This window comes from Heptranchias perlo, chromosome 7 (assembly GCF_035084215.1).
Source record: "Heptranchias perlo isolate sHepPer1 chromosome 7, sHepPer1.hap1, whole genome shotgun sequence".
NCBI classification, from domain to species: Eukaryota; Metazoa; Chordata; class Chondrichthyes; order Hexanchiformes; family Hexanchidae; genus Heptranchias; species Heptranchias perlo.
This window is the reverse complement of record NC_090331.1, coordinates 67112460-67138586: the sequence shown is the minus strand read 5'-3', so window position 1 is coordinate 67138586 and position 26127 is coordinate 67112460. Positions and strand designations below refer to the sequence as shown.

The window sequence follows — 26127 nt, the reverse complement described above, 5'->3', positions numbered from 1 at the left end:
ATATTCTGTGGCTCAGAAAGGCACTGTATAAATGAACATTCTTTCTTCCTAGAGATTATACCGCCTAATGGAAATAGTTTGCCCGTTCAGGTTCTACTAAATCAGTTAACCTTATCTCCTGATGTCCCCGTATTTTGTATTATCTGCAGCGTTTGACTGACATTTGTTAAAACATAGTTCTATTCATGTGCAGCTATTTCAGACTTTTGTGACCCATTTATTTGGATAATTAGAGGATCACCCACTGGTATTCTGCCATATACATTCTATTTCTAAATTATACCCAGTAATGCTGTCACGGTTGCTAACTGGGATCTGAATTTAGTTCTTCTCAAGTTAATATGTCCACTGCTCATAACTCTTCAAGCATCTTCATTTGTTTCTTACTTGGCAAACTGCATTGTTAAGTTTAGTTTCAGCTTGCAGAGTTGGTGAATTGCATGCCCTTATTGCAGATTGGCCATATTTAATTTGGCATTCTTACTAAGCAGTTCTTGGAATTCACGTACAGATATTATCTTAGATAATTTTCCAGTTTCATTTGGGTGAAAAAGTTGTTCTCCCATCATTTTATGTACTGCCACAAAAGTTAGACTTGGCATTTTGTTTGTAATGGAGATGTGTAATGAAACCCAAGCTATTGGGCCGGATCTTGCTGGAAAAATAACGGCATGCTAATGATGCAAGCTGTTATTAATATGCAATTTGGCCAGCAAATTCAGGCGATTAAGAGATATGCCGTGAGTTGCGAATCTCCAGAAATTGCTGGTCGATTTACATCGCTCCACCGTTTGCTTCGCACAAACGGCATCTCGCCCTTAGCCTTTCGGTTATTTTTAAGAACTTGCTGGATTTGCATATTAATTGCCCATTAAACTTGCTGCAGAAGTTATGTTTTATGTGTGGAGCAATTTCAGAAGTTTTACAAGTATCTCTTTCCTATGATGCAAAGACCCAAGACAAACCAAGCATTGGATAGTTAAAAGGATGGTTGATTACATTTTCTGCTACTGTTACCCTGCAGGGATAAAACCCACAGAGGAGGTTAAAGGCCACTTCCTGGGAAGCTTTCAGCCAGGTTCCAATTAATAGCACTTGAAAATGTGCCACCTGGAATATCCACACACGTGTAGCAGACATTGCCGTCTAGATCTAACTGCAGTATACAGCACCTTTGGCAGACAGCTGGTGTTACAGATCATCTCCAGAGGCCTCCTCTTTCCAGAATGATGCTTTTTTGGAATGTCTGATGTGTGGATGATGCTTAATGAAGTCAAGAGATAGACCCCTTGTAGGGTCTTCACTCATAGAATATGCATTATTCATGTACTACAATCCTACCCATCCATCTCTGCAGGCCTTGATTGAGTTTTACTGGGGGCATTAGAGGTTATTCAGTTCCAGTTTAGCTTCTGGTCAAAATAGGTTGATGTAGGTCCTAAGACTTCATACAATTCTAGAATAAAAGATCACTTGTGGCATTGAATAATCTGTATTGCTGTGTCAAGTTGTCTTGTACTTGTATAACACATGAATTAGCACTTCCATTGCCAGGAGTATTAATTTATAAAATCTATCCCATGGTTTTCCCAGAAGCAATCAACATAGGCTTTAATCCTACAACATGTAGAACCATCATATTATTCAAACAATAAAGAGGACCCTACATGATAGGTAATCTATCTTTTTATTCCTCTACATACAGTAATCAGTTGTATAGGTAATCAGCTTCGGGCCATTCTGGCCTCACACCCTGGTGCAACTTTTTCTTAAACCTCTTTGCCTTGCTTTCTTCAAAGGATTCTTGAAAACCTACCCGTTTGACCATTCATTTGGTCACTCCTGATTCTTTTCTTGTCACTGTTTTTCGATGTCTGTTTCTGCCTGTTTGAAGCACTGTGGGTTGTTTACTGCATCAAAGGTGCTATATAAATGTAAGTTCCTGTGAAAGTCTGTTCCATAGATGTTGTTTCACTGATATATCACGTAAAAATGCAACATTACAGCAGAACCTTGGTAGAACAGATTTCAAGTTGATTTAGAATTTTATTGAAGTTTGAAATGACAATCAATTTCATGATGATCAGTACCTACCTGAAAATCTCAGTAGAATCTTATGTTGATAAAATAATGGTGGTCATGAATGCTTTGATATCAGGAAGTCTTACCCATGAAACTCAACTTGAGTACACAAATTTCTCTACTTTTTTTCATGTCTGCCATCTATGAAATTCTACCTTAATGACGTAACATTGGACAAACTGTTGCATGACCTGTTTCCTCATGTTTTTAAGGTTGGAGATAGTACCAAAGCCATGGAACAAGTCATTTTTATCAGCACGTAACTTCATAAAGGCGAACCTAAATTCAGTAAATCCTACCATGTTGGCTGTCCTGGATCTCTGGCAGTGTTCTTTTCAGTGAGTTATTTTATTAAGATGTTTACATTGACTGTAATCAAATCTCCAACTGAAGTCGGAAAGGTTTCTCGCTTGTAGGTTGTTGGGTTTTTTTGGTGGATGGAAGTGGTGGGTGGGAAAAACAATCCAGTAATTGATTACTGGGGCTTTAACTATGAAAAAGAAAGCAGGTGACTTACCTGCTAGCACTACTAAGTGGTGGTTACACTGCATGCAAATACCCTGTCTACGATTTGCTGAGTCTTGCTGTATCCTAATTAGCAAATCCAGTGTTGGGGGAAAAATCCCATCATTCATCCACCCTTTCATTTATTGTATGAATATTTATACAATTTTAACAGAGGCGTTAACCCATTTAAACTGAACAGGTTAACATCTCCATTACAATAATAAAGAGGGGAATATAATATAGTGCGTTAAGTGTTCACACGATAACATTGTTCACAGTAATTTCCAATCTTAGGTAATTGAATAATAAAATGTAATACACTGTGTTCCGTTCTACTTCAAAAAAGCTGGGTGCGGTTTTATTTCATTCTTAGCAGTAGAAAATAAAAGAAAGTACAATCTCAAAATAATGTAAAGAGAAAAAAAATTATCAGTAGGATATGAAAAAGCATGTGCAAATTTGACCTGGCCCTATATTATGTTATGGAAGAGGAAAAGATTCAGGCATTCATGGCATGACTATGATACATAATGGGCCTCAGTGAAATATCGATATGTATTTCACTGTGCTGTAATTCATGAGGAATAAGGTTGCAAATTAATTAAATAGTGATTTCTGAAGTGAAATAGAAGTCAGTATTTCATTGTGACATATCCCATATTTAGTGAGTATTGTTAATATTTTTACTCAACATTAATGTGATAATGCCAGGTAATTAAAAAAAATTATCATTCACTATTAAATTATCAGTTAGCCTTTTAAGTACTGGCTGTTTTTTCTGTCTTTCAAAATATTAGTTGATCTCCCATAGAATTGTTCACAGTAAACTGCTTTTTGATGACAGGAGCAACAAATATCCCTTTATTCCTGTCACCAGGTAAACAAAGAAATCAATCATATTAATTCTATGTAGTTACTGGATGTTACAATGGAGGCATAGTCCCTCAAGCTACATAGTTCAGAATCCTCTCTTTATATTTCGTTTCACTCAGTTATTTGTAAGAGATTGGTTTTGGTGCTATGTGGGGAATATCGACTCCAGCTGTGTGTTTTAACCCAGCTAGAGGTTCTTACCTTTGTCTCAGATGGGCATGTACTTGGTTTAGAGGGTTGGGTTATCCCTACTCTCAGGCGGCAGAAGACAGAGAGAAGGGATAATGGGTATGTACTCAAATTGGAAAGAAGTGACTAGTGGTCCCACAAGGGACTGGGGCCTCAACTGGGTCACTATATTTATTAATGACTTATAACACATTAGAGAGCCATATATCTAAGTTTGCCGATCCACAAAGATAGGTGGCATCGTAAGTAGTGTAGGCAGGAGCATAAAATTACAAAGAGACATTGATAGATTAAGTGAGTGGGCAAAACTGTGGCAGATAGATTTCAATGCAGGTAAGTGTGAGGTCATCCATTTTGGAAAAAAAAGATAGATCCGAGTATTTTTTAAATGGTGAAAAGCTAGGAATGGTGGAGGTCCAAAGAGACTTAGGGGTTCATGTACACAGATCACTAAAATGGAGTGGTCAGGTACAAAAAATAATCAAAAAGGCTAATGGAATGTTAGCCTTTATAACTAGAGGGCTAGAATATAAAGGGGAGGAAGATTTGCTACAGCGATACAAAGCCCTGGTTAGACCACACCTGGAATACTGTGTACAGTTCTGGGCACCGCACCTTAGAAAGGATATATTGGCTTTGGAAGGAGTGCAGTGCAGATTCACCAGAATGTTACCAGGGCTCCAAGAGTTAAATTATGATGAAAGATTACATAAACTGGAATATAGAAGGTTAAGGTTTTTAGGATTTTGAAAGGAATTGATAGGGTAGATAAAGAGAAACTTTTTCTGCTGATGGGGAAGCCTAGGGCAAGGAGACATAACCTTAAAATCAGAGCCAGGCCATTCAGGAGAGAAGTTAGGAAACACTTCTTCACACAAAGGGTGGTAGAAGTGTGGAACCCTCTCCCATAAAAAGCAGATGCTAGCTCAATTAATAATTTTAAATCTGAGATTGATAGATTTTTGCTAGCCAAGGGTATTAAGGGATATGGAGCCCAGGTGGGTAAATGGAGTTAGGATAGAGATCAGCCATCATCTCACTGAATGGCGGAACAGGCTCAAGGGGCTGAATGACCTACTTCTGTTCCTATGGGTTCATGTTTATTTTTGGTTCCTTCGTTTAAGTGTGTGAGGAATGGGACAGACTCACCATTTTTCTGTACTATGTTGTACCTATCACAGAGTGGAAAAAAACATGGTTGGTCTTCCACTGTCCCATATTGCAGCTGCCTGTCACCTTGTAATTTTCTCCCCACCTGATGCACGACATTACATAGCAGCCCCCCACCCTTGGTATTGTTATGCGTTGTTACCTACCTACCATCTTCTAGTGTGTCCTGCACTTTATAAAAAGTTAAGACATAAAATTAATTCACAGATTAACAAAAGTAAATGTATAAACTCAATTATATTGACTTTTCCTGTTGCTTTGTGTAGCAATTTGAAACTATAGCATGCATTGCCTTGCAGTTTAATAGTAAGAAATTATATATTTGTTCTGAACTTTTAGGATGTTTACTTGGTCTTTAGAAATGTAGTGAAATGATGCATTATAATGGAAAATAATTATTTTTCTTTTGCAGGCAATTGCGGTTCATTGATGTTGATGAATTTCGTAATCGTAAGGATTCGATGGAGCTAACTACATTCCAGGTCTTGTTTACTAGGCACATTGAATCGGCGAAAGAGCAACTCCTTAAAAAGTATGACCACCCTCAAAAAGTCAAATAGCGATACTTAGATGTACTTGTTTTTTTCAGTTTGGATTGATTTTTGATCGTTTCTTTATAGTACATACTAATCTGGTTAACAAAGATTTTAATGAAAGTTACGTTTGTAAGAATAAATTTGCAAGTAAAGGAAACATTCAAATTACTATAACATTCATTACAAGTGGAAAATAAGCTTTCATATCCAGTTTTTAACTGATGGTTTTGTGTAATGTTTTTTAGATGGTTTCCTGAAGTCCAAAATATTTATTATCTGGGAAATAAACGGAAACAAGTTCCCAGTAATACTAACAGTGCCAAACTAAAGTCTTTCTTTAATTGTGCTGCGACTCTGATGACTTCACAGCTGCAAAGTTTAACACTAAAATCCATTCAGGACTATACAGACCTGATTGTACAACGACCGGTATGTTTATTAGCAACGAGCAATATGCTGCTAAATACATTTCATAGTCAATTCTTAACACTATGCAGATTATAGAAACCTTTTTACTGACTATGATGAAAGTTGTATTTCATGTTTTTCATAGTTTATAGGCACTTACTAGAATTTTATTCAAATAGTGTTCTAGATAGTTATATATTTAATCTGTTGATCTATTGATGATTTTGGAGGGAAAATTCAAGTTTAGACTTTGAGCTATTACTAGAAAATCTAGTGTATACGTCACACCTGTGCGTGATTTATTTGCCTAGCTTTTTGGTTGCTGTTACAGTTTAAACAACAAAATGTGGCCACAACTCATATTTAGAACTTCAGAAATTGTTTTCACCATTTCCCAACATGTAGTGTTAAAAGGCACCATAGCCCCAATTTTGCAACATTGAAAATTTTGTGTGCACATGCTTGTGATGTGGATGCAGCCATGTCCATAGCATGAGGATGGTTGCGCCGAACTTTTCTGTTATAAAGCCCCCAACACCATTTTAAATAGGTTACAGGCGCCAGAAAAGCTTACCCAGAGAGCTTGGTTGGTAGAGCACTTAGCAGGGGATTGAAAAATCCGGCAAGAGTGCAGCTTTTCCGTCACCTCCGCGCACTTCTCTTTTTTGGCTCCAACTAACTTCTTTATTTCACCTGTATTATATAAACAAACAGAATACAGTTTTTGTTGAATTTCAGTCTATTTTATATTGCTCCTCATAACATCAAAAATAAAAAAGTGTATCACTCTATGGGGAGTTAACCATCCTGTGCAGAGTGTTTATCATCAATAGAGAGAACAATGTCACTTTTGATGACATCCATCATTAATAGAAATGAGAAATGCTATAGAATCAAGTATACTTCCCTGAGGAGGTGGCTACACAGTTGCTTTGATAAGATGACACATGTCCAAATTGCTCCCCTGTACTCACAGGGCATTAAAACAGGTATGGAACTGAGTTATACACTAGATTTTATGTTACGTAACTTAAAATCATACATTTGGTCTGATTAATTCCGAAGCATAATATCTTGTTACATATTATTTTCCGTAAAGGACTGCTTAGATTCAGTAAGTTTCTCATTTGTAAATCCTTATATTTGGATATATTTATGTGCATAAAGAAAATTTACATTTTATGCAGTCCATTCAGATTTTATCAGCCACAATTAAATGCTTAAGAAATAGAGGTGAAACCATTGAGATAGTTTTTCATTTCAATTGTGTATGTCTGGAATTTTTCATCTAGGATTCCGTACGTGTTTATGAACACCCAGGCTTCCTTTTGCGTCTGATCCTAAATAATAATGGTATCCAATTTGAACCAGAGTTCAAGGATTTTGAACTAATATTCTTGAGTGTTTATGATATCATGCTGAAAACTGCGAATCTAGTGCCACGAGTTGAGACAAAGCTGTACACTGAATGGGTAAGTGATGTTTACATTTCAAAGCCTTGAGTGCTTCAACACCATGCCCAAAATGAATACAGAATCACAGTTGTATATTTTCTTAGGTTGTTTCATTCATATTAGTGGTAATATGCACATTTTCACAATTACTTTGGAATGACAGGAAATCATTTTTTTTCAGAATTTTAAAAATGATCTTCCTTTCTTCACGGCTTGATCATCTGAACAATTGAGAATTTACAAATGATCCCATTGAATATTTATGATGTGTGGCAAATTGTGAATCTGGTTCCAAGAGTTGGAAAAAACCTGTACATTGATTGGCTGTGATTTTTAAAATGTTTTTGCCAGAGCCTGGAGTGTTTGTTCACTGCCCAAAGTCACAAAATCACAGTAGTACATTTATCTTAGTTCATACTAATTGTGGCCACAAGATTGATTCCCAGTTTAAACGTCTTAGTTATCCAGATAGGCTCAATGAATTGGGTCTCTGTACTTTAGAAAAGCGTAGACTTAGGGGTGATATGATCGAGGTTCATAAAGTAATGACGGGTATAGATTGTGTTTATGTAGACCAATTATTAAAACTGAATAGGTTATGGAGGACCGGGGGTCACGCTTGCAAGTTATGTAAGGGCAGAATTAGATTGGATGTTAGGTGGCCCTTCTTTTCCCGGAGAATAGTGGAGCTATGGCACAGGTTGCCGACTCGTACGGTGAATGCTGATTTGCTGTATCCTGTCGATCAAGAGCTGGGCCTGTTTCTGGCTGGATCACCCACAAGAGCTCGGTAACCTGTAATGTAAATTAGAGCCACTGTGATCTCCTGGACTAGTTTTGATCGACTAAGGGATCGGAGATGAATTTTCTATTTCTCATCCCCTAATTGACCTGGGTTTTTAATCTGGTTTTTCGCCACTCCCAGGAGATTACATGGCTCTGGGTGGGTGGGGAGTGTATGTATTGTGATGCATAGGGCATCACAACTGTGTGGGACAGCCTGTTGATGGACCAGTAGGTCTTTTCCTGTCTGTCATTTTTGAATGTTCATATACCAAAACACAATGTTATGTTGTCTTTTTTTAACAATATATGCGAGCAAATCTCCTGCAATGTTGCTCACAATGAGGTTGAGGATATGCTGTTTTATGCTATGTAATGTGCAATATATTATCACTGATTTGCAGTGATTGAACAAGCCAAATTTTATTTTTATTACACAGCATTGTAGAAGGGTTAGTGATATTTTTGTGTTTAAATTCTTTGATTATGGGCATATTTGTGTGGAAACTGTAAATTAGTGTCCTTGATTACTATTAAAAATTCAGAAATCTGTGTACATAATTTTGTCTCTTAGTCCTGGGCTTGGACTCTAGCCCTGATTTTAACTCCCCACTCCCAACAGAATGGGCCTGATGTCATTGACTTCGGGTTTGGTCTATTTAAGTTACGGTGGTGGAGTGGGACTCCGAGGAATTTCCCGACCTATGTCTTTTCTGCTTCCTTTAAATATGCCCACCAATATTTGGGCGGGCGCATCCAGTATCGTGCCGAAGTGATGCCAGAAAATGTGTTGGATGCCAAAATCAGTGAAGATCCTGTATTCCTGCCCACATTTTTTTCCACTCACCTGAAATTGGACAGTATAACAATGTCTGTAACAGGTCTGTAACTGGAGGGCCCAAACCATTCAATTCAAATACCCGCAGTTTAGTACGTGGAGCCTCACTTGATGGGAGGACAGATTGGACAATTGGGTGAGGATGTCAGCTTTGTGATTCTCCTATTTTTTTTGGTCATTACAATTATTAACTAGAAAATTGGAAGGACCATGGGGAATCTGGTATGGTGACCTCTGCACTAGCTCATAAAACGTAGTCTACTACTTCTTTTAGAAATGCTTCTTGTGTGCTCAGAAGTAATTTTTTTTCTTTGTTATAGTCTGGTGTTAAGACCACCCTGAAACCAATAATCTTGGATGAAATCCTAGAAGAAAACAGAAGAAAAGTTATAGAGCTTATTGCCAAAGAAAGTTTGGGACCCCAAGAGCATACCAAATTATATGATAAGTATAACATGCTTATAAACAAGCAAGCTGACTTGGATGTAGAGCAGTTCCTGAATGAAGAGCATACATTTGAAGAGACGGCACGGGAAATTATTAAGTATCTGAACCTGAAAGAGGAAATTCAGTATGGGTCCCAAAAGGTATATACTGGCTCATGTTTAAATGATAATTGATGTAAATTATGTTTTTATGTGTTTATATAGGAATGAGATTTAATATAAATATACTTTATTAATTTTTACAACTACCACTTACTAATTATTCCATTTATTAAAAATTTGTAATCTACAATTGATAGATGTGTACTAAATGGTAGTATTAACATTACTGTATATTAAATAGGTAGGTAGCAGACCATATAATAAAACAATCTCATTGCTGGCACAGTTGTGTTTTCTATGCAAGTATACTAATGTACTCTTTGGTTTTTATTTTGTGTAATTGTCTTAATTTTTGCTCCAGGTTGTTCGCTTGGGAATGTTTGAGGTGCACTGTGATGAACTCATAAGGGCTCTTGTAAAACGGGCAGAAGCTCTGTGTGAGAAACTTCTGGATAGGATAAACAAATATCATCAAGAAGCAAATAAAGCGTTAGTACTATTGTAAAAGTGCATCAAACCTCTTCGGTAAAATTGTAAATTATGCAGAAATACTCATAATTGCATTTCTTTCCCAGCACAATAATAATTGGAGCTGCTTAGTGTTTGTTAGTTCCCTTAGTTCTTCCAAATCCTCCTTATGCTGCTAAACCCCACAGCACTCTTTCCTACTTCTGCTAAACCCTAGCTACTTAACTCCAACTTGGTAAATGGTGCCTATTATCTTTCTATGTAGCTGAGCTTCAAAAATTGTAAAAGATAAAAATTGAGTACATAGGTAAAGGAATATATAATAATCAAAGCCACTGATTTTTAGTTTACATGGAATTGCATAGCTCGATTCCCAAAACACCAGTATAGATGCCAGGATATCATGCAATAAAAGTATATTCTCCAACTCACCATGAGCAATGCCGCAGGAAATCTGCTAAAAATCTATTAATTGTTGCATATGTGTGCATTTCCTGTTAGTGTCACACTTGCTTCCTATAACAGTTCCTGTCATGCCTATTTCTGACATACCTTTTTTCATTATACTTTTTCCATCAGGCTATTTCAGTCACACTTTTTTGTCACAAACTTATTTATTCACTTTACTTAATTCTGACTGAATCCTCTAAATTTTGTCTCCCAAGAGTGGTGCTGTTGTATACTTCCTGTGAGACCCCCCACTTGTATCTCTGAGTTGGATGGTCCTGTGGTGCTCTTGTGCACAGCAGAATCCATCTTGAAGCAGATAAAAATCAGGCCTGTGGTCTGATGCTGACTGTTCCTTTTCTGCTGACATTCCTCTGATTCCCCAATCTGATTTGAGGTCCATTTGCAAGCCAGGGGGAGGTCCAATCATGGTGGGGGAAGTGTTAGCAGCTAGGACAGTTGTGGTGGGTGGGGAAGATTACTTAAAAAGAGTTTCCCTGTATTATTTAAAATACCTAGTTGTATTTTAAATGAAATAAATTTCCCAAGGCACTGTTGGGGAAACCTTTATAAGAAATCCACCCCTCCCCACAAAACTGCCTAGACTGGATACCCCTGTCCTGAGGATGCACCCTTCCCCCCTCCCCCTTTCTGCTGCCTCTTGCCAGTCCCACCCAACACTTCCACCCTCGCTGTCCCATCCCTGAGAAAACCCTTAACACCTGCTTTTATCAGCAACAGTGTTTTATCACTATCACACTCAGCAACCCCTTCTAGTGTTCCTTCATCCCGGGACCCCTCTCTCATTCTTCTCACACCTAGAACCCCTCCTGTGCTGCCATACCTTGATACCCTCTCCCACTCTTACCAGCTCCTGTTACCCCCTTCTGAGTGCTCTGAAACACCATGGCCTAGAAATTTGTCCACCCAGCACCCATCTTTCGGGCACTAAATGTCCTCCCAAACCTGCAATATGGTGGGCAGGAAGCGGACTTTCATTACGAGCCAGAGCTCACAATATTGAGAGTGGCCAAAAAATTGGCATGCAGTGCCCACGCTTGAAACAGGTGTTAGCCCCTTTGCCTATGCAAATAAGGGGCCCAACGCCTGTTTGAGGCCCCACTGCAAGATCGGATTGCCCTGAGGCACTGATGTTGGCTGCACTCAGAAAGCCAGGCTTACATGCAGGCTAACAGGCGGTCCTCAAAGGGACCAACAAGGTAAGTTTTAAAAATGTACTTAACTGAATGTGGAGCCGGGAGGTGCGGGAGTGCTCCTCCTGACCCCACATTAAAAGAATGTGGGCCGCTTCTGCACCCCCGCTCCCCTGATCGCTGCTGCGCCCCTCCCCTGCCACCGCTTCCTCCCCCCAGCTACCGCTCCCTCCTCCACAGTCACCGATTTTCCCCCCCCCCCCCACCGGCCAACACTTCCTCCCCCTCTTGCCACCTATTGCCTCCCCCAGGCATTGATCGTCCCCCCTCCCAGCCACCAATCACCCTCCCTCGTACCTCCCGCCAGCCACCATTACCTCTCAATCTGATCGTCCAATTTTCCTCACCAGGTTACCCGCTCCCCCACCCCCGCAAACTTGGTCGGCTCCCTTCCCGACCTGATCGTCCCTCTTCCTCGTCTACCTGAGTAGCCCAAATTTCCAGGCCCATGAACTTTCCTCAGTGCTCCCATATCCTACAACACTCCTCTTGGCTCTCGCAGACCTTTGTATCCCTCAATAATTCCACACTCCATGATGCCTTCTCCGCAACCTCATGACCACCCTTCCAACACTACCAGCCCACATGGCTTCCCCAACTACCCACTACTGCTATGGACACACCTTACAACCTACCTTCCTTCAGCCTGGGACATCTTCCTCTGTAGTCTGTGCTTTAACTGTTGGATAGTTAACGCGTTCTGTTTTTTTTTAATGGCAGGTTATGTCTTGAATATGAGAAGATAGCAGAGAAAGCCCTGATGACACCTCCAAATACACAAGCATTAATGGAGTTGAAGGTATTTTTTTTGTTTTGCAGATAAGATGTCATAACAATAACGTACAATTGAAAACAACTACTATGAGGACAAATGACAGACAATAAACTTCAGTGGACTACCTTTATAAGATTTCAGATATAATACATTTTATAGCTCCCTCAATAACAGGAAACCCATATAAAACACATCCTTTAATCCATGCCCCCTTTATATCATTCTTTATGTATGAATCCTGTTACATCTTTGGGTCTTTTCTAACCACTTAACCTAGACTATTACAGTTGTCTTAGATCACTTATGAGTGAGCCCTAACTCCCCAAACCTTCAGGAATGATTATCTTTGTATTAATATCTAAGTAAGCTTTTGGTAATGTGTTAGGGTAAAATGAACAGCAACCCCTGTATGGCAATTGCTTTTAATTCATAAGATTCCACTTGCAGAGTTCCAGTGATACAGTATAGCAGCAGATGCTGTTTAAAATGCAAAATATCAAGCAAATTTATTACAAAAATAATAAACAAGCAAATAATTTAGCAGTTCTATAATATAGTTATATATTTAGAGTAGAACATCTTTTATCTATCTCCTGAAGGGACGAAGTAATAAGATGACTGCAACTCTAGGAATGAATCTACTGCATTGTAAATGCCTTTAAATATGCTCAGCACTTATCTTTACAGACTTTAAAATTGCTTATTCTTCTCAAACCAGTTCCTAGTTGTATTTATGAAATCTTTAAACTGTTTCACTTGAGAATCTCCAACTGCTAATTTCCCAGATGCAAACAAAATTGTATCTTTTATATCCTGGAAAAGAGTAAAGAATATATGACCATTTAAAATCAGAAAAGAACTGTTAGACAGATACAAACTATACAATCTAAACCAATTATGGGGCATGATTTTGACTCAGAGCTGGGAAGGGGGCGGGGGGTCAAATTGTGGACGGGAAACCTGTAAGTACGGGTTTCCCGGTCGTCCTTACGATTTTGTCGGTTTGCTGTCCGACCGACCAGCCTGATTGACAGGGTGGCCCCAGTTGGACAGGAGACTATCTAGGGAGAGGACGTGGTCAGGTAAGTCTTCAGGTAAGTCTTGTATAGATGGGGGGGGGGGGGGCATGGGCGGCATGGGTGGAAACGGGGGACATGGGTTGGCACGGGATGCATGGATTAGCATGGGGCATGGGTTGGCACAGGGGTTACGGGGAGGAGTCAGTCATGGGGGAGGGATCGGGGGTCAGTCACGGGGGTCCACGATCATTGGGGGGTCAGGGGTCATTGTGGGACTCTGCGATCGTTGGGAGGGGGATCAGGGGTGGGGGTCCGTGATTGTTGGGGGGGGTCAGAGATCGGGGGCGGGGGAATCCGCGATCGTTGGGGGCGGTCGGAGCTCATGGTGAGGGGGGTTGGAGATTGGGGGCGGGTGTCTATGATCGTTTGGGGGGTCGCTGGAGGTAGGCTTGTTGGGCTAGTCACTTGGAAGCACTCCTGCTCCTCTGGGCCCGCTAGCTGTGCCAGAAAGGCACTTACCTGTTAGTCTTGGGCCTTCTCGCCTCCTTTCACAAGGCGTGAAAGAGAAGGCCCGGCCCCCAGGGGTTGAAATTGGGAACTCTGCAAAAATGGAGGCCCACAACCCGCCTCCTGGGAGCGGGTTGGTCGCCCGCCCCTCGTCCTGCTCCACCCCAGTGAAAACCGGAAATAGGCAGGTTGGAGGCAGGTTGGGAGCGGGTCCGAAATGGTTGCGATTTTGAATGCCCCCCCCACCGCTCCCAACCCACCTGTTTTTCCCTTTTAAAATCATGCCTGTGGCGTCTGTATATGTTTAAAAATTGTGTGGGTAATTTTATCCTAACCCACCCGACGGGAAACTGACGCGATCAGATCGACCGCTTGTTTTACATGATGCTTGACTTTACTCTCCATTGAAGTTAATGGAATGTAAAATCGGGTGGCCAATCAGATCGTGTCAGTTTCCTGTCGCGCGGGTTAGGTTAAATTACTCACATATGTATGTTAGATTCCCTCTTAAGCCAACAGGGTTTAAAATGAGGCCAGATAACTTTTCTGTAACCACATTTTTAGTGAAAAATAATCTGTCTGCTTCCCTAATATTTTGTTCTTTCGGTACCACAATTGTGCGATCTTTCAGTCCTAATCTCATGCTTCTCTTTAGAGCTCCCTCAATGGCAGGAGTGGGTGAAACAGCTGGCTTTTGTGTTGCTTGAAGAGTCTTTGGAACTTCAGATGACCCTCATATTAAAGCAGCTTAGGCTCGAGAGGCACCTGATGAGGCAGTTTTTCCTGTGCTGCTGCTAGGACAGCCTGGCCCTGGCTTCTTATTGCCACAGGTGTTGCTATTTAAGGGGCTGGTGGAATGGCACAAACATGGTATTGTGCTGAGAGACAGCATCATCTTGGAAATGTACACTTGCCAGGCCTCTGCTGCTGGAATTTGGGTCTAATTGGCCACTAATTAGCAGGAAAACTATCTGATGGCATCAGTCAGATCATAGAAGCCTTGAGAGATACTTATCAGTATTCCAGCCCAAAATATTTGGAGGCCGGAAGAGAAAGCCCAATCCATTTTGACCCCCAAGCGCCTGTGGCAGCAATTGCAATTGTGAGGTGAGGTGAGAGTGACTGCCCTTGCCATCAAGGCAGCATTTGACCGAGTGTGGCACCAAGGTGCCCGAGTAAAATTGAAGTCAATGGGAATCGGGGAAAACTCTCCAGTGGCTGGAGTCATACCTAGCACAAAGGAAGATGGTAGTGGTTGTTGGAGGCCAATCATCTCAGCCCCAGGACATTGCTGCAGGAGTTCCTCAGGACAGTGTCCTAGGCCCAACCATCTTCAGCTGCTTCATCAATGACCTTCCCTCCATAATAAGGTCAGAAATGGGGACTTTCGTTCATGATTGCACAGTGTTCAGTTCCATTCGCAACCCCTCAGATAATGAAGCAGTCCATGCCCGCATGCAGCAAGACCTGGACAACATCCAGGCTTGGGCTGATAAATGGCAAGTAACATAAGTATCATTCGTGCCAGACATGTAGTGGAGGCGGGTACAATTTTGTCTTTTAAAAAGCATTTGGACAGTTACATGGGTAAGATGGGTATAGAGGGATATGGGCCAAGTGCAGGCAATTGGGACTAGCTTCGTGGTATAAACTGGGCGACATGGGCATGTTGGGCCGAAGGGCCTGTTTCCATGTTGTAACTTCTATGATTCTATGATTCCATGTGCCAGGCAATGACCATCTCCAACAAGAGAGAGTCTAACCACCTTCCCTTGGCATTCAATGGCATTACCATCGCCAAATCGCCCACCATCAACACTCTGGGGGTCACCATTGACCAGAAACTTAATTGGACCAGCCACATAAATACTGTGGCTACAAGAGCAGGTCAGAGGCTAGGTATTCTATGGTGAGTGACTCACCTCCTGACTCCCCAAAGCCTTTCCAACATCTACAAGGCACAAGTCAGGAGTGTGATGGAATACCCTTCACTTGCCTGGATGAGTGCAGCTCCAACAACACTCAAGAAGCTCGACACCATCCAGGACAAAGCAGCCCAGTTGATTGGCACCCCATCAACCACCCTAAACATTCTCTCCCTTCACCACCGGCGCACAGTGGCTGCAGTGTGTACCATCCACAGGATGCACTGCAGCAACTCGCCAAGGATTCTTCGACAGCACCTCCCAAACCCGTGACCTCTACCACCTAGAAGGACGAGGGCAGCAGGCACATGGGAACAATACCACCTGCACGTTCCCCTCCAAGTCACACACCATCCCGACTTGGAAATATATCGCCGTTCCTTCATTGTCGCTGGGTCAAAATCCTGGAACTCCCTTCCTAACAGCACTGTGGGAGAACCTTCACCACACGGACTGCACCTTCTCAAGGGCAATTAGGGATGGGCAATAAATGCTGGCCTTGCCAGCGACGCCCACATCCCAAGAACGAATAAAAAAAAAATCTCTATGTCAGAACTGTTCACTGTTTTTAAATGTTCTGTTAGGGCTCGTTCTGGAGATACCTATGTATTCCAGGATTGACCGTAGTGTCAAACCCATATATATCATGGTGCAGCAGATGTGAGTAGTGGACTTCTTCAATTGAGCCATCATCTGCAGCAAGTTCTCGGACAGTGACCCCAGTGCCTGTACATATGTTGGATGATCTGAAAGCATTGTTCTCTTAAAAACAGGACCCTGAGAGCTGAGTGTGAAGACTCCTTCACTCGGGGCAGACTGACCCTCCCAACAATGATGTCTGCCTTGTTATCTTCCACCCCCTTCTTCTGCTCCCACTTATGCTCCTGTGCATCATTCTGTGCACTTCCCCTGGCTCACTAAGTAATTCCCCTAGGTGAATGTTCCAGGGCTAGTGCTTGGGAGGGAGAGGATGATTAGTGTGTGTGAAGAGGTGTTGCCAGCACCTAAAGCAGGGGCCCGGGTCCTGATTTTCCTTTGCTTGTTGCTGTAGCACACCTAAGAAGGTACAAAATAAAGAGAGATATGCATAGGTAGTTGAGCAGCACTGTGGCCATTATGCTTTCAGTACAAGAAATGATGTGAAGGGTTCATAATGTATTGCAGTTACAGATTATGCATACTGCAGGAGTTGAAATGACATGAAACGATGAATTGTATGATCAAGCTTGATGTTTGATAATCGCTCCTGTGAAGCGCCTTGGGACATTTTACTACGTTAAAGGAGCTATATGAATGCAAATTGTTGTTGTTGCTTCCATTCATGTTAGGCTGTGAGGGAAGGAACATTTGCAAATGAAGAAATTAAAGTATAGTGGAGCTCCTGCACATTGATGATAAGTTGTAGATGGTGTTGAATACAATTGAGGATAAGGTTGCTGGAAATGAAAACGTGATTCGTTACTGGGTCTGACAGCCCCTTCGCATCTTGGTGCCCTGGTCAGGACGTAGCACTTCTTCAGGTACTGAGTTGATATGTGGGTGCAGGAGATTGTGGAGGTGTCACTGACTCCCAATGTCATCCCCTTCCACTGTCCATTCCTTTCGTTGGTATCCTTTCCTCATTCCAAAATAACTGCTCCTCCTTTCCTTTATTTGGAACAATAATACACAAGTCTGAAAACTTGGGGGCTCTGTGCCCTCCTGCTTCACCTTCAGGCAGCTTCTTTTTGACACAATTCAGATTATTTGCTCCCAGATTGGAAATCTATGCCCTGACTCTTTAAACTGTTGTAGCCATTTAAAGCTGCAACAGTGCTAGTTCATCTCCCCACCAGGGGAAAGTTCCCACTCGCTAGCGCTAGTAGCGCTGGGAGCCGAACCTGCAAAATTTGGCAGGGCCAGTGAGGGGTCACGCTGGTGGAATGAAGTCCTGCCCTGGTGCTTCTGGCAGATAACCCCCCCCCCCCCCCCACTTCCAAATCAGAAAATTAAGCCCAGGGGGTCTCTGCTGAATGGAGACTGGTAAGTTCATATTTGTAATCCAGTTGACTGCACAAGATCTGTGCATCAGGAGTTGATTGCACAGGAGTAATGTAAATGCACCCAGAAATGCATTTGTATAGGATAGCAATGGTTCTGAAAATGGATTATTTTCTTAAAAGATTCCATCTTAAATTGAGTTTGTTGTCTATAGTATAAGGGCCAATATGGAAGAATTCAAGGCTCACTTTATGAATTGTTTTGATTATAAACTATACACAGCTCACTTGGTGTTTTTTAAAAGGTAGGTAATAAATATTGTGATCTCTAATGCAGAGGTGATAGGCTTACTATAGATGGTCCTATTAATAAGAACATAAGAACATAAGAAATAGGAGCAGGAGTAGGCCAATCGGCCCCTCGAGCTTGCTTCGCCATTCAATAAGATCATGGCTGATCTGATCCTAACCTCAAATCTAAATTCATGTCCAATTTCCTGTCCGCTCCCCGTAACCCCTAATTCCCTTTACTTCTAGGAAACTGTCTATTTCTGTTTTAAATTTATTTAATGATGTAGCTTCCACAGCTTCCTGGGGCAGCAAATTCCACAGACCTACTACCCTCTGAGTGAAGAAATTTCTCCTCATCTCAGTTTTGAAAGAGCAGCCCCTTATTCTAAGATTATGCCCCCTAGTTCTAGTTTCACCCATCCTTGGGAACATCCTTACCACATCCACCCGATCAAGCCCCTTGACAATCTTATATGTTTCAATAAGATCGCCTCTCTATTGTTTAAATGCCACCTATTGGTGATAGCCAGAGTTATGGAACTGTTGAAATCACTGCTGAAAATAAAATGTACAGCACAGTATTTAAGAAAAAAACAATTGAAATTTGAGGCTAATTGTGGGTTCTAATTCAAATGCAAAAATGGTATTGTACACTTTAGAGGTCTAACTGACAGTTTTTTTTAATCAATGTCTTTTTCGACAGGCCTACGTTCAACAGGTCGAAGTGAAGGATATGGCTGAGCTTGAGCTGAAGCTGATTAAAGCTAGAAACCGTCTGTCTTTTCTTGTGGATTATGTTACATTTTCTCCAAGTGACATGCGACTGAACAACAATACATTTCATTGGAGTGGACGAATGGCAGAGATTTTTGATGACCATAAGAAGATGGTAGCAGAGAAAGAAGAACAGTACCAACAAGGACTCAGGGTGAGACATCCACAAGCTTCAGTATTGATCAGATTTTTCGTCAATTTACTTTGCACCAACACAGTTGGTTCATGCAGCCTTAATCTAGGGTCAGGGCCCAACCTGACACCACAGCAAAGCTTTGTACTAACATTAAACATATACTGTAAATGCATTCTAAATTATGCATTGAAACCGTGCTCTGGTAGCTGCTATTTGTTGGAATGGATATATTTTAATTTCATGTGGGGATTTTACTCAGTTCTAGGTACATTTCTTTGCTGGTGGTGGCTGTTTTTGTTGTCATTAATATATGATGGTATTCACTTGGGAGGTTTAAAAATTCTGATATTATCACTGTATGTTTACCAAGATATTTGCTATCAATTACAAGGAAATGTATGGTCAGTATATATTGTGTTTCAAAGATGAACTAAAATACATGTAGTTTTAGGGAGCACACTAAAAACGGTGGGGCCAAAATTCCAGTTGGTCCATTCTATCAGCGGAAGTGCCCAAAGCTTGAGACCCAGCCTCGAATTGTGGGAATTTGTCATCTACATAATCAATGTGGGCCACTGGTGCCTTCAAAGGTGCATGAATGGCACCCGCCTTGATCTGCCAGCCGACAGTAAATGTCTTCCTGGAGGTTTCATCACATGACCTCCTGCATCCACCTGCCCCGCCATCTCCAATATTTTTATAACTAATAAACAAAAGTGTTCAAAGATAATAAAAAAAAAATCAACTTTTTTTAATAGCACCATGATCTTTCTCCCCAATTGCTCTCAGCAATGTCCAGGAGATTAATCCTTAATTCCTGGAGACTCCAGGACAATCCAGGAAGGTTGGTAACCTAGTGGAGTGGCCAAAAGCTGCTCCGCCACTATGCGTCAAGGCCCTCCAGCAGCTGAGGGTTAAAATATTTAAAACCTTTCAGCTCTTAAGAGAGCCCTGTTCTTAAAAAAAAAATTAAGGTAATTAATCCCCTCCAGGATCAATTACCTTTCCTTGGTAAAGGTTTTGGGCCTTTTGGAAGGCCTGAGTCAGACTCATGTCAGCTGTCAGCTGGTGAGAGTTCCACTGAGGCTGTTTAAGGGCATACAAGGTAGCCCAGAAATTCCCCAGACTTGCCGCCTTGATGTAGGGGAGAGCAGACAGAAGATCTGCCATGGCCCCCTCAATGACTACAGCTAAAAAAACAAGGAAGAATCTCAGCAGAACCGGGTCCCATCCTAGGTTCCAACTGCAGGTGGGCCATCCGCCCGTTCTCTGCCCTTGGGCAGAACTGGAATTTCGGGCTCAACATTTTTATGACTATTAGTGGAAACTTAGGTTAAACCTATAATTCATATTTCCAAAAAAAAATCTATACTATACACTTAAATTTAATATGCATACCTTTTTCATGATTTATTTAACTTTTAGCTTCGTACTGAGAGATTTACAGAGGAACTGGAGAGCTATGCTAAACAAGTGGAAGAATTCCACAGTTTTGGAGAATTGACAGAAGTTAGTCGGTACTTACGAAAGGCTCAAGCATTAAACGTAAAGCTGAATCAAGCAATGGAGAAGGTACTGGGTTACGTATCGGACAAAATATTGATGAATTTAAAATACATTATTCATCGTTTTGAAAAAAAATAAGCTGATGTTTTATATTTTATGAAAGACAGTTAATATTTTAATATGAGATATATTATATATATATATATATATATATATATATATAATGTCACAGCAGTAGAAAAAGTATAGGTAATGTATGGATGTGACATTGATATCAAGTGAAGTCAGGCTTGGACATGGCTGTGATACTCCCGCAATCAAATAGCTTGCTGACACTCACTGTTAAGACTCACGTGTGAATAATAGCCTCTGGAGTGAGGTACCACAGTGCTCAAGGACCCATCCCTCAGGAGAGGAGGGGAGAAAATTTAAAAAACAAACAAAAAAAATGATTGATTAAATTCACTACTTTTAAGTGGAGAATGCTGTATAAAAAGAATATCTTGGTATAAAATACTAACTACTGTGTAAAATATTTGACCATGTGAAAAGGTGGATAACTAGCCCGAGTGCAAAATGTACACTGGAGAAAATTTGAGACTCAGGATATTTTATCTTCATTAAGATGCTGCCGGTCCTTTAGGCAGGAAGTGGGGATGAAAGCAGTTGCAGGCTTCTTAAAAAAAAATTGGGCGGCCCACTGGCATGAATGCAAATGTGGGGACGGAGGTTCTCAGAGGGATGGGGGAAGTGTCTGTGGCAGGGGCGGCAGTGACTTTCCTTGCTGGGCCCAAAGGAGCACTCCTGCTCCTCCTGACCCCACAAAGGAAAGTAAAAAACTTACCTGTTTGGGCCTCTATCTTCCCGGCAGATCCCAACTCTCTTTAGCCTATCATCTTCCCCGTTCAGGCCTGAGTTAAAATCACATTTGGGGCCTAATGACGTCATTGGACCTTGATCTGCATATTTAAAGCAGGATCCCACTGGCTTCCAGGTGGGTGGCTTAGCTACGTGACTAGAAGCCTGAGTGAAAATCGCGGATGGCAGAATCCAGGCGGTTTTCCAGCAGGTAAATAACCGAGGGCATTTTAACTGCCCACTCGCCTCATTTCTGCAGGGCGGGTAAGGTTAAAATCGTCCCTTGGGCTAAATCTTTAAGTTGTGGGATGGTGTGCCATAGGATGAACAAAGAGCCCTTCCGCTATTTGGGTATGTACTGGAAATAGGAAGCTGCATTCACCAGGTCCTCCGTATCTCTCCAAATCAGCAGAAAACATAAAGCTCAGGCTATAAACTGTAATCGAGTTTATTGTAAGAAGTAATAGTCCACAAAGTAAGAATAAATCATCAGATTATATAACAATACATTACTTAATTTTCACCAGTATATCAATTAGCTTTATGAATCCAACATAATAAATGGTTATCAAGATCCTGAGTCCTTTTTCAGCTTCCTTATAACTGAATCATGAGTGCTTCAACCTCTACGGTTTTCTGCCTTGTTATAGTAACTTGTATGTGTAATACAAGCAAATTCATTGAACAAAAAAGTAGTGAAAGCTTGTCATATTTATTCTTGGATTCAGGCAGCTTCTGGCTAGAGAACTGTCGATCAAAATTACAACAAAGATACTTTGGTAGCCTACCATATTAATGAGCTGTGATACTCAGTGTCTGCCATATCCAGGAAATTCTAATGCTGATACAATATTCACTTGCCCTGTCATACAAACAAGAGATCTCCAATCACCAAATCAAACAATGCAAACTGCTTTTTTGCAACCTGATCCTGTTCTCAACCTGCTCATATTCTCAGTTGATCTTAAAAGACAGCTTTCAGTTTAAACATTCCAGTGCCGAGGCCATGTTACAAATTATACGTACAAAAGTAGAGTATAGATTTTCTTATGAGACTGGATGGGGCCCAGGATCTATCACAGTAAATTATTGGTTTCTTCACTTTCTGAAACAATGGGGGAAATTTTATCTCCCCATCTCCCCCCACCCCAAGGGAGGGAGAGGGTTAGAAATAAAAAATTGGGCAACGCGACCCCAACCACTGCATACACGCCTGCCGCCATTTCTTCGGTGGTGGGTTGTGTGGCGTGTCCGTGTCCCGCTCTCGAGAGGCAGGACATCTCATTATAATATTTAAATCGGGCTCCCACATTGCAGTTTGGATTCTGATTTAAATTTAACACAGGGCTCGGGAAACCCTTCTGCTAAATGAAGCCTGGAGCAGTCGGATCAAGCAGGTAAGTGCTTTTTATAGCACTGCTTGTGAGCCAAGAGGAGCATGAGCGCTCTTCCCGGACCCCCAAGCGAATCTTCTGCCACGATCGGCCGCCCCCCCCCCCCCCCCCAAACCCGCAGTCCCAAGCCTTATGCACCGCGATCTTTGCTAACCCCCTTGTGCCCCGCGATCTTTGCCGACTGCTGGGGACCATCCCCAATGGTCCCTGGCTGCAGCCTTCTACCGCCGGCTTTCCTGCCCGGCAGCCACCAGCCTTCAATCTGGCCGGTTGCTGGACAGGAAAGGGAATAAAATAATGATAATGAGGTTCTGCCGTTAAATTCATGCAATAATCCTCAGCTGCACACTCGAATCAAGAAATGAGATCTGGCATTAGTAGCGTAACAAAGGAGAACATTTTGAAGAATCACCACAATGGTGAGAGAAGAGTTTTATCCTCTGTAAACCTCTCAAGACACCCAGGGGGAGGGAGGAAACCTTGGAAATAAGTCTCTATTTCCCATCCCAATTAAACAAAAATTCTCCCAGACAGCACCTCGGTTTCTGGTGCGGTAAAGTGAAAGAGCCAAACTGTAGGGCACAGTGGGGCCGATTTTCGGATGGCCGAGCGGGTGCGTTGGGGGCGGGGGGGGGCTCCGAAAATGGCGGAATCCCGGAGCGGGTTCGGAGCCCGGCTCCAACCCGCTCACTTCGGATTCCCTCCATCACAGACATTCCCGCACTTACCCGTGACGCTATCTCAGAGATGCCCTCACGTCCCTGTGACAGTATCTCGGAGATCCTCTCCTGTACCTATGCCACCATTCCATTCATGCAGGAGTTGGACTCCTCCACCCTCTGAGCGATTGTGAAGAGTGCGCGTGGCACCTGTTCCAGCACCTCGCAAATGTGCTGCTGCCCCTCGATCATTCTCCTTTTAAAGGATGGCCCCCCAGGGTTCAGCATCTGTGTCCAGCTGAGCAGAGCCTGGAGAAGAATGCTCCCACCGACGCGGACTCTCCACAGCTGCCCCTGCCACCAGTGTCTGCTCGTGCTCACGTGCGTGTGGTGACTCACCATGTGCAACCCCAACTAATTAAGGACGGAGACCCACCGAGGTGTGTGTATCTGCGCTGGTGGATGGCTCGCTCAGATGTGACGGTGCCCCCTCAGAGGCCGGCAGGTCCTCTGAGGAATAGCCCTCCACCGTCACAGCAGTCACTGAAGGCCCTGTAAGACAAGAGAAGGCAATATTAAGCATGATGACAGATGTTGAGGTGCTGAAGACGGCAAGGCATGTTAACATCATTTGCTATTGTGAGTGCTGAATGTTAAAGTTCTGTCACCAGCTGTTTGTCAGGTGGCAGTCTCGGCGTCCCCAACGGACAGGCACTCGAGGGTGTGGCTCAATGCAGGAGCCTCCTGCTCCGCGTCCGTGAGAACGACCTGATGTTGCAGGTCTCCCCCGGTCTTCACCCTCTTCTGTGCATTCTGGGTTCTCTTCTATAAGGGAAAAAAGCAGAGAGGTGTGAGTGAGGGATAGTGACGTGGCCAACCGCTGAATGCACTGGTTTGGGTGAGGCTGACCGTGAAAGAGATGCATCAGAGGGTGAGTATGAGACAGAGCCATGACATTGTATGAGGATTGGGTTGAGTGGTAGTGGTGGGATGAGTACGGGGGAGGTGAGTAAGTGCAGGTAAGTTGAGGATGAGGTTTGAGTGGGTGTGAGGAGTGATGTGATAGAGTAGTGTTGGCAGTGCCGAAGGAGTTGTGGGGTGGGGGCAGTGATGTGGAAGATGGAGTGTAGGAGAATGAGTAAGTGTACTCACTTTGGCTGACCTAGTTAAGTCATTGAAGCGCTTCCTGCACTGGATCCATGTGTGGGAGACGTTGCTGCTGCTGCTGACCTCCTCTGCCACCTCGAGCCAGGCTTTCTTGGTGGCAGAGGCAGGCCACTTCCTCCCGTCCGCCGGGTAGAAGATCTCCCTCCTCCTCCTCACCCCATCCAGTAAGACCTGGAGTGAGGCATCATTAAACCTGGGAGCAGTCTTTCCCCTGGGCTGCTCCATGGTGCTGTGTGGTCCTTTGCTGCAGGATCAGTCATTGGAGGAGTGCCCCTCTAAATAGGGCTCCTCCAGCTGACAGCCTGTGATGCAGATGCGCAGTCCGTCCGCTGCGCAGGTTTCCGACGGGAAACCCGGAAGCCACGTTAAGTGGTTTCAATTTACCCGCAATCACGTGGGGAACGGACGGATTTTACTGGGCGGGTTACACACGCGCCCAGTCACCCCCCTGCTCTCAACCCGCCTCTCTGGTAATATCGGGGCCAGTGAGTGGGAGGGGGGGGGAGGTGACAGACAAAAGAGTGGCTACCATGGTAGAGCAGAATGGAGAGGAGAGTCAGTGATGGAGTGATTCCCAGCTGAGGATGTATGGCTTCCTGATAAAGGCTATCCTGAGAATGTTCCACAGTGAGTTGCAAGCTGATGCACTGATAATAAAGTAAAGAGGGAAAATAATATACCATACAGACAGCTATAATATAACATATACCAAAGACAGGAGCACCAACAAATAATGTAATGGATAGCATAGAGGGAGAGATATTATCAAACAGTATATGGTACATAAAAACAGAAAATGCGGGAAAAGCTCAGCAAGTGAGGCAGCATCTATGGAGAAAGAAACAGAGTTAACGGGCACGATTTTAACTTTGAAATCCAAGCGGGTTGGGGGCAGGGGAGCAAACAAAATCGGGCATTTCTGGAGCGGGAATGAATCCTGGCTCCAACCTGGCGAAATAGAAGTCCTGCTGGCAATTAAAGCCGGCGGGACGATATTTAAACCAACAGTTGAAGTACTTGAAGTACTTGAAATCTGTATTAATGTAATTCATTATGCTGGCAAGCGATTTCAACGCTGCCTTAATGTGTTTCCTGTGCTGTGTGAAACACGGTATGGAAAACTCGGCGGGTTGCAGCTGGCAGCCAATTGGACATTTAAATCCCTGTTTGACAGATGGAGATAAAAGGTGAGTTATTGCAGCAAGGCGCTTAGTTCTCTCAGACCAACTTTTGGCTGGGCGATCTTTGTGTTTAGACTGAAAATTCTTGGTTCACACTCAGAATTGTTCTGTTTGCACATATTTAACTACTTTTTGGACCGCCTCAAATTGACACCATCAGGATGGGGTGGGGCAATGGCTTCATTCACCATTACATCCGAGGAGGAGAAACATCACCATTCTCGCCAAGCACACGTACACTTCCTCCACTTGCAGCTCCACAACACAGAGGTGTGCCACAGGCACCTGCACAAGAGCAGAGAGGGCAACAACAGAGGGACCAATGTCATAGGGGGCACTAGCCTCGTGAGAGTGTCTACAGACCGAGGCTGAGCTTCCTGGACCTCTCTGAGGAACAGTGCATACGGAGGCCGAGACTGAGTTGCCAGGTGGTCGCAGA

The 26127-nt window shown here is 42.7% G+C and overlaps 1 protein-coding gene across 1 annotated transcript in view; it reads left to right on the top strand.

Annotated features, from left to right (window-relative positions):
* dnah7 (dynein, axonemal, heavy chain 7) overlaps positions 1–26127 on the top strand; it is a 338773-nt gene that overhangs the window by 25338 nt on the left and 287308 nt on the right. The window contains 9 exon segments of the mRNA XM_067987762.1: positions 2295–2420; positions 5234–5353; positions 5603–5786; positions 7058–7267; positions 9173–9427; positions 9750–9877; positions 12238–12316; positions 18717–18941; positions 20349–20495. Coding sequence (XP_067843863.1) covers positions 2295–2420; positions 5234–5353; positions 5603–5786; positions 7058–7267; positions 9173–9427; positions 9750–9877; positions 12238–12316; positions 18717–18941; positions 20349–20495 — 1474 coding nt within the window.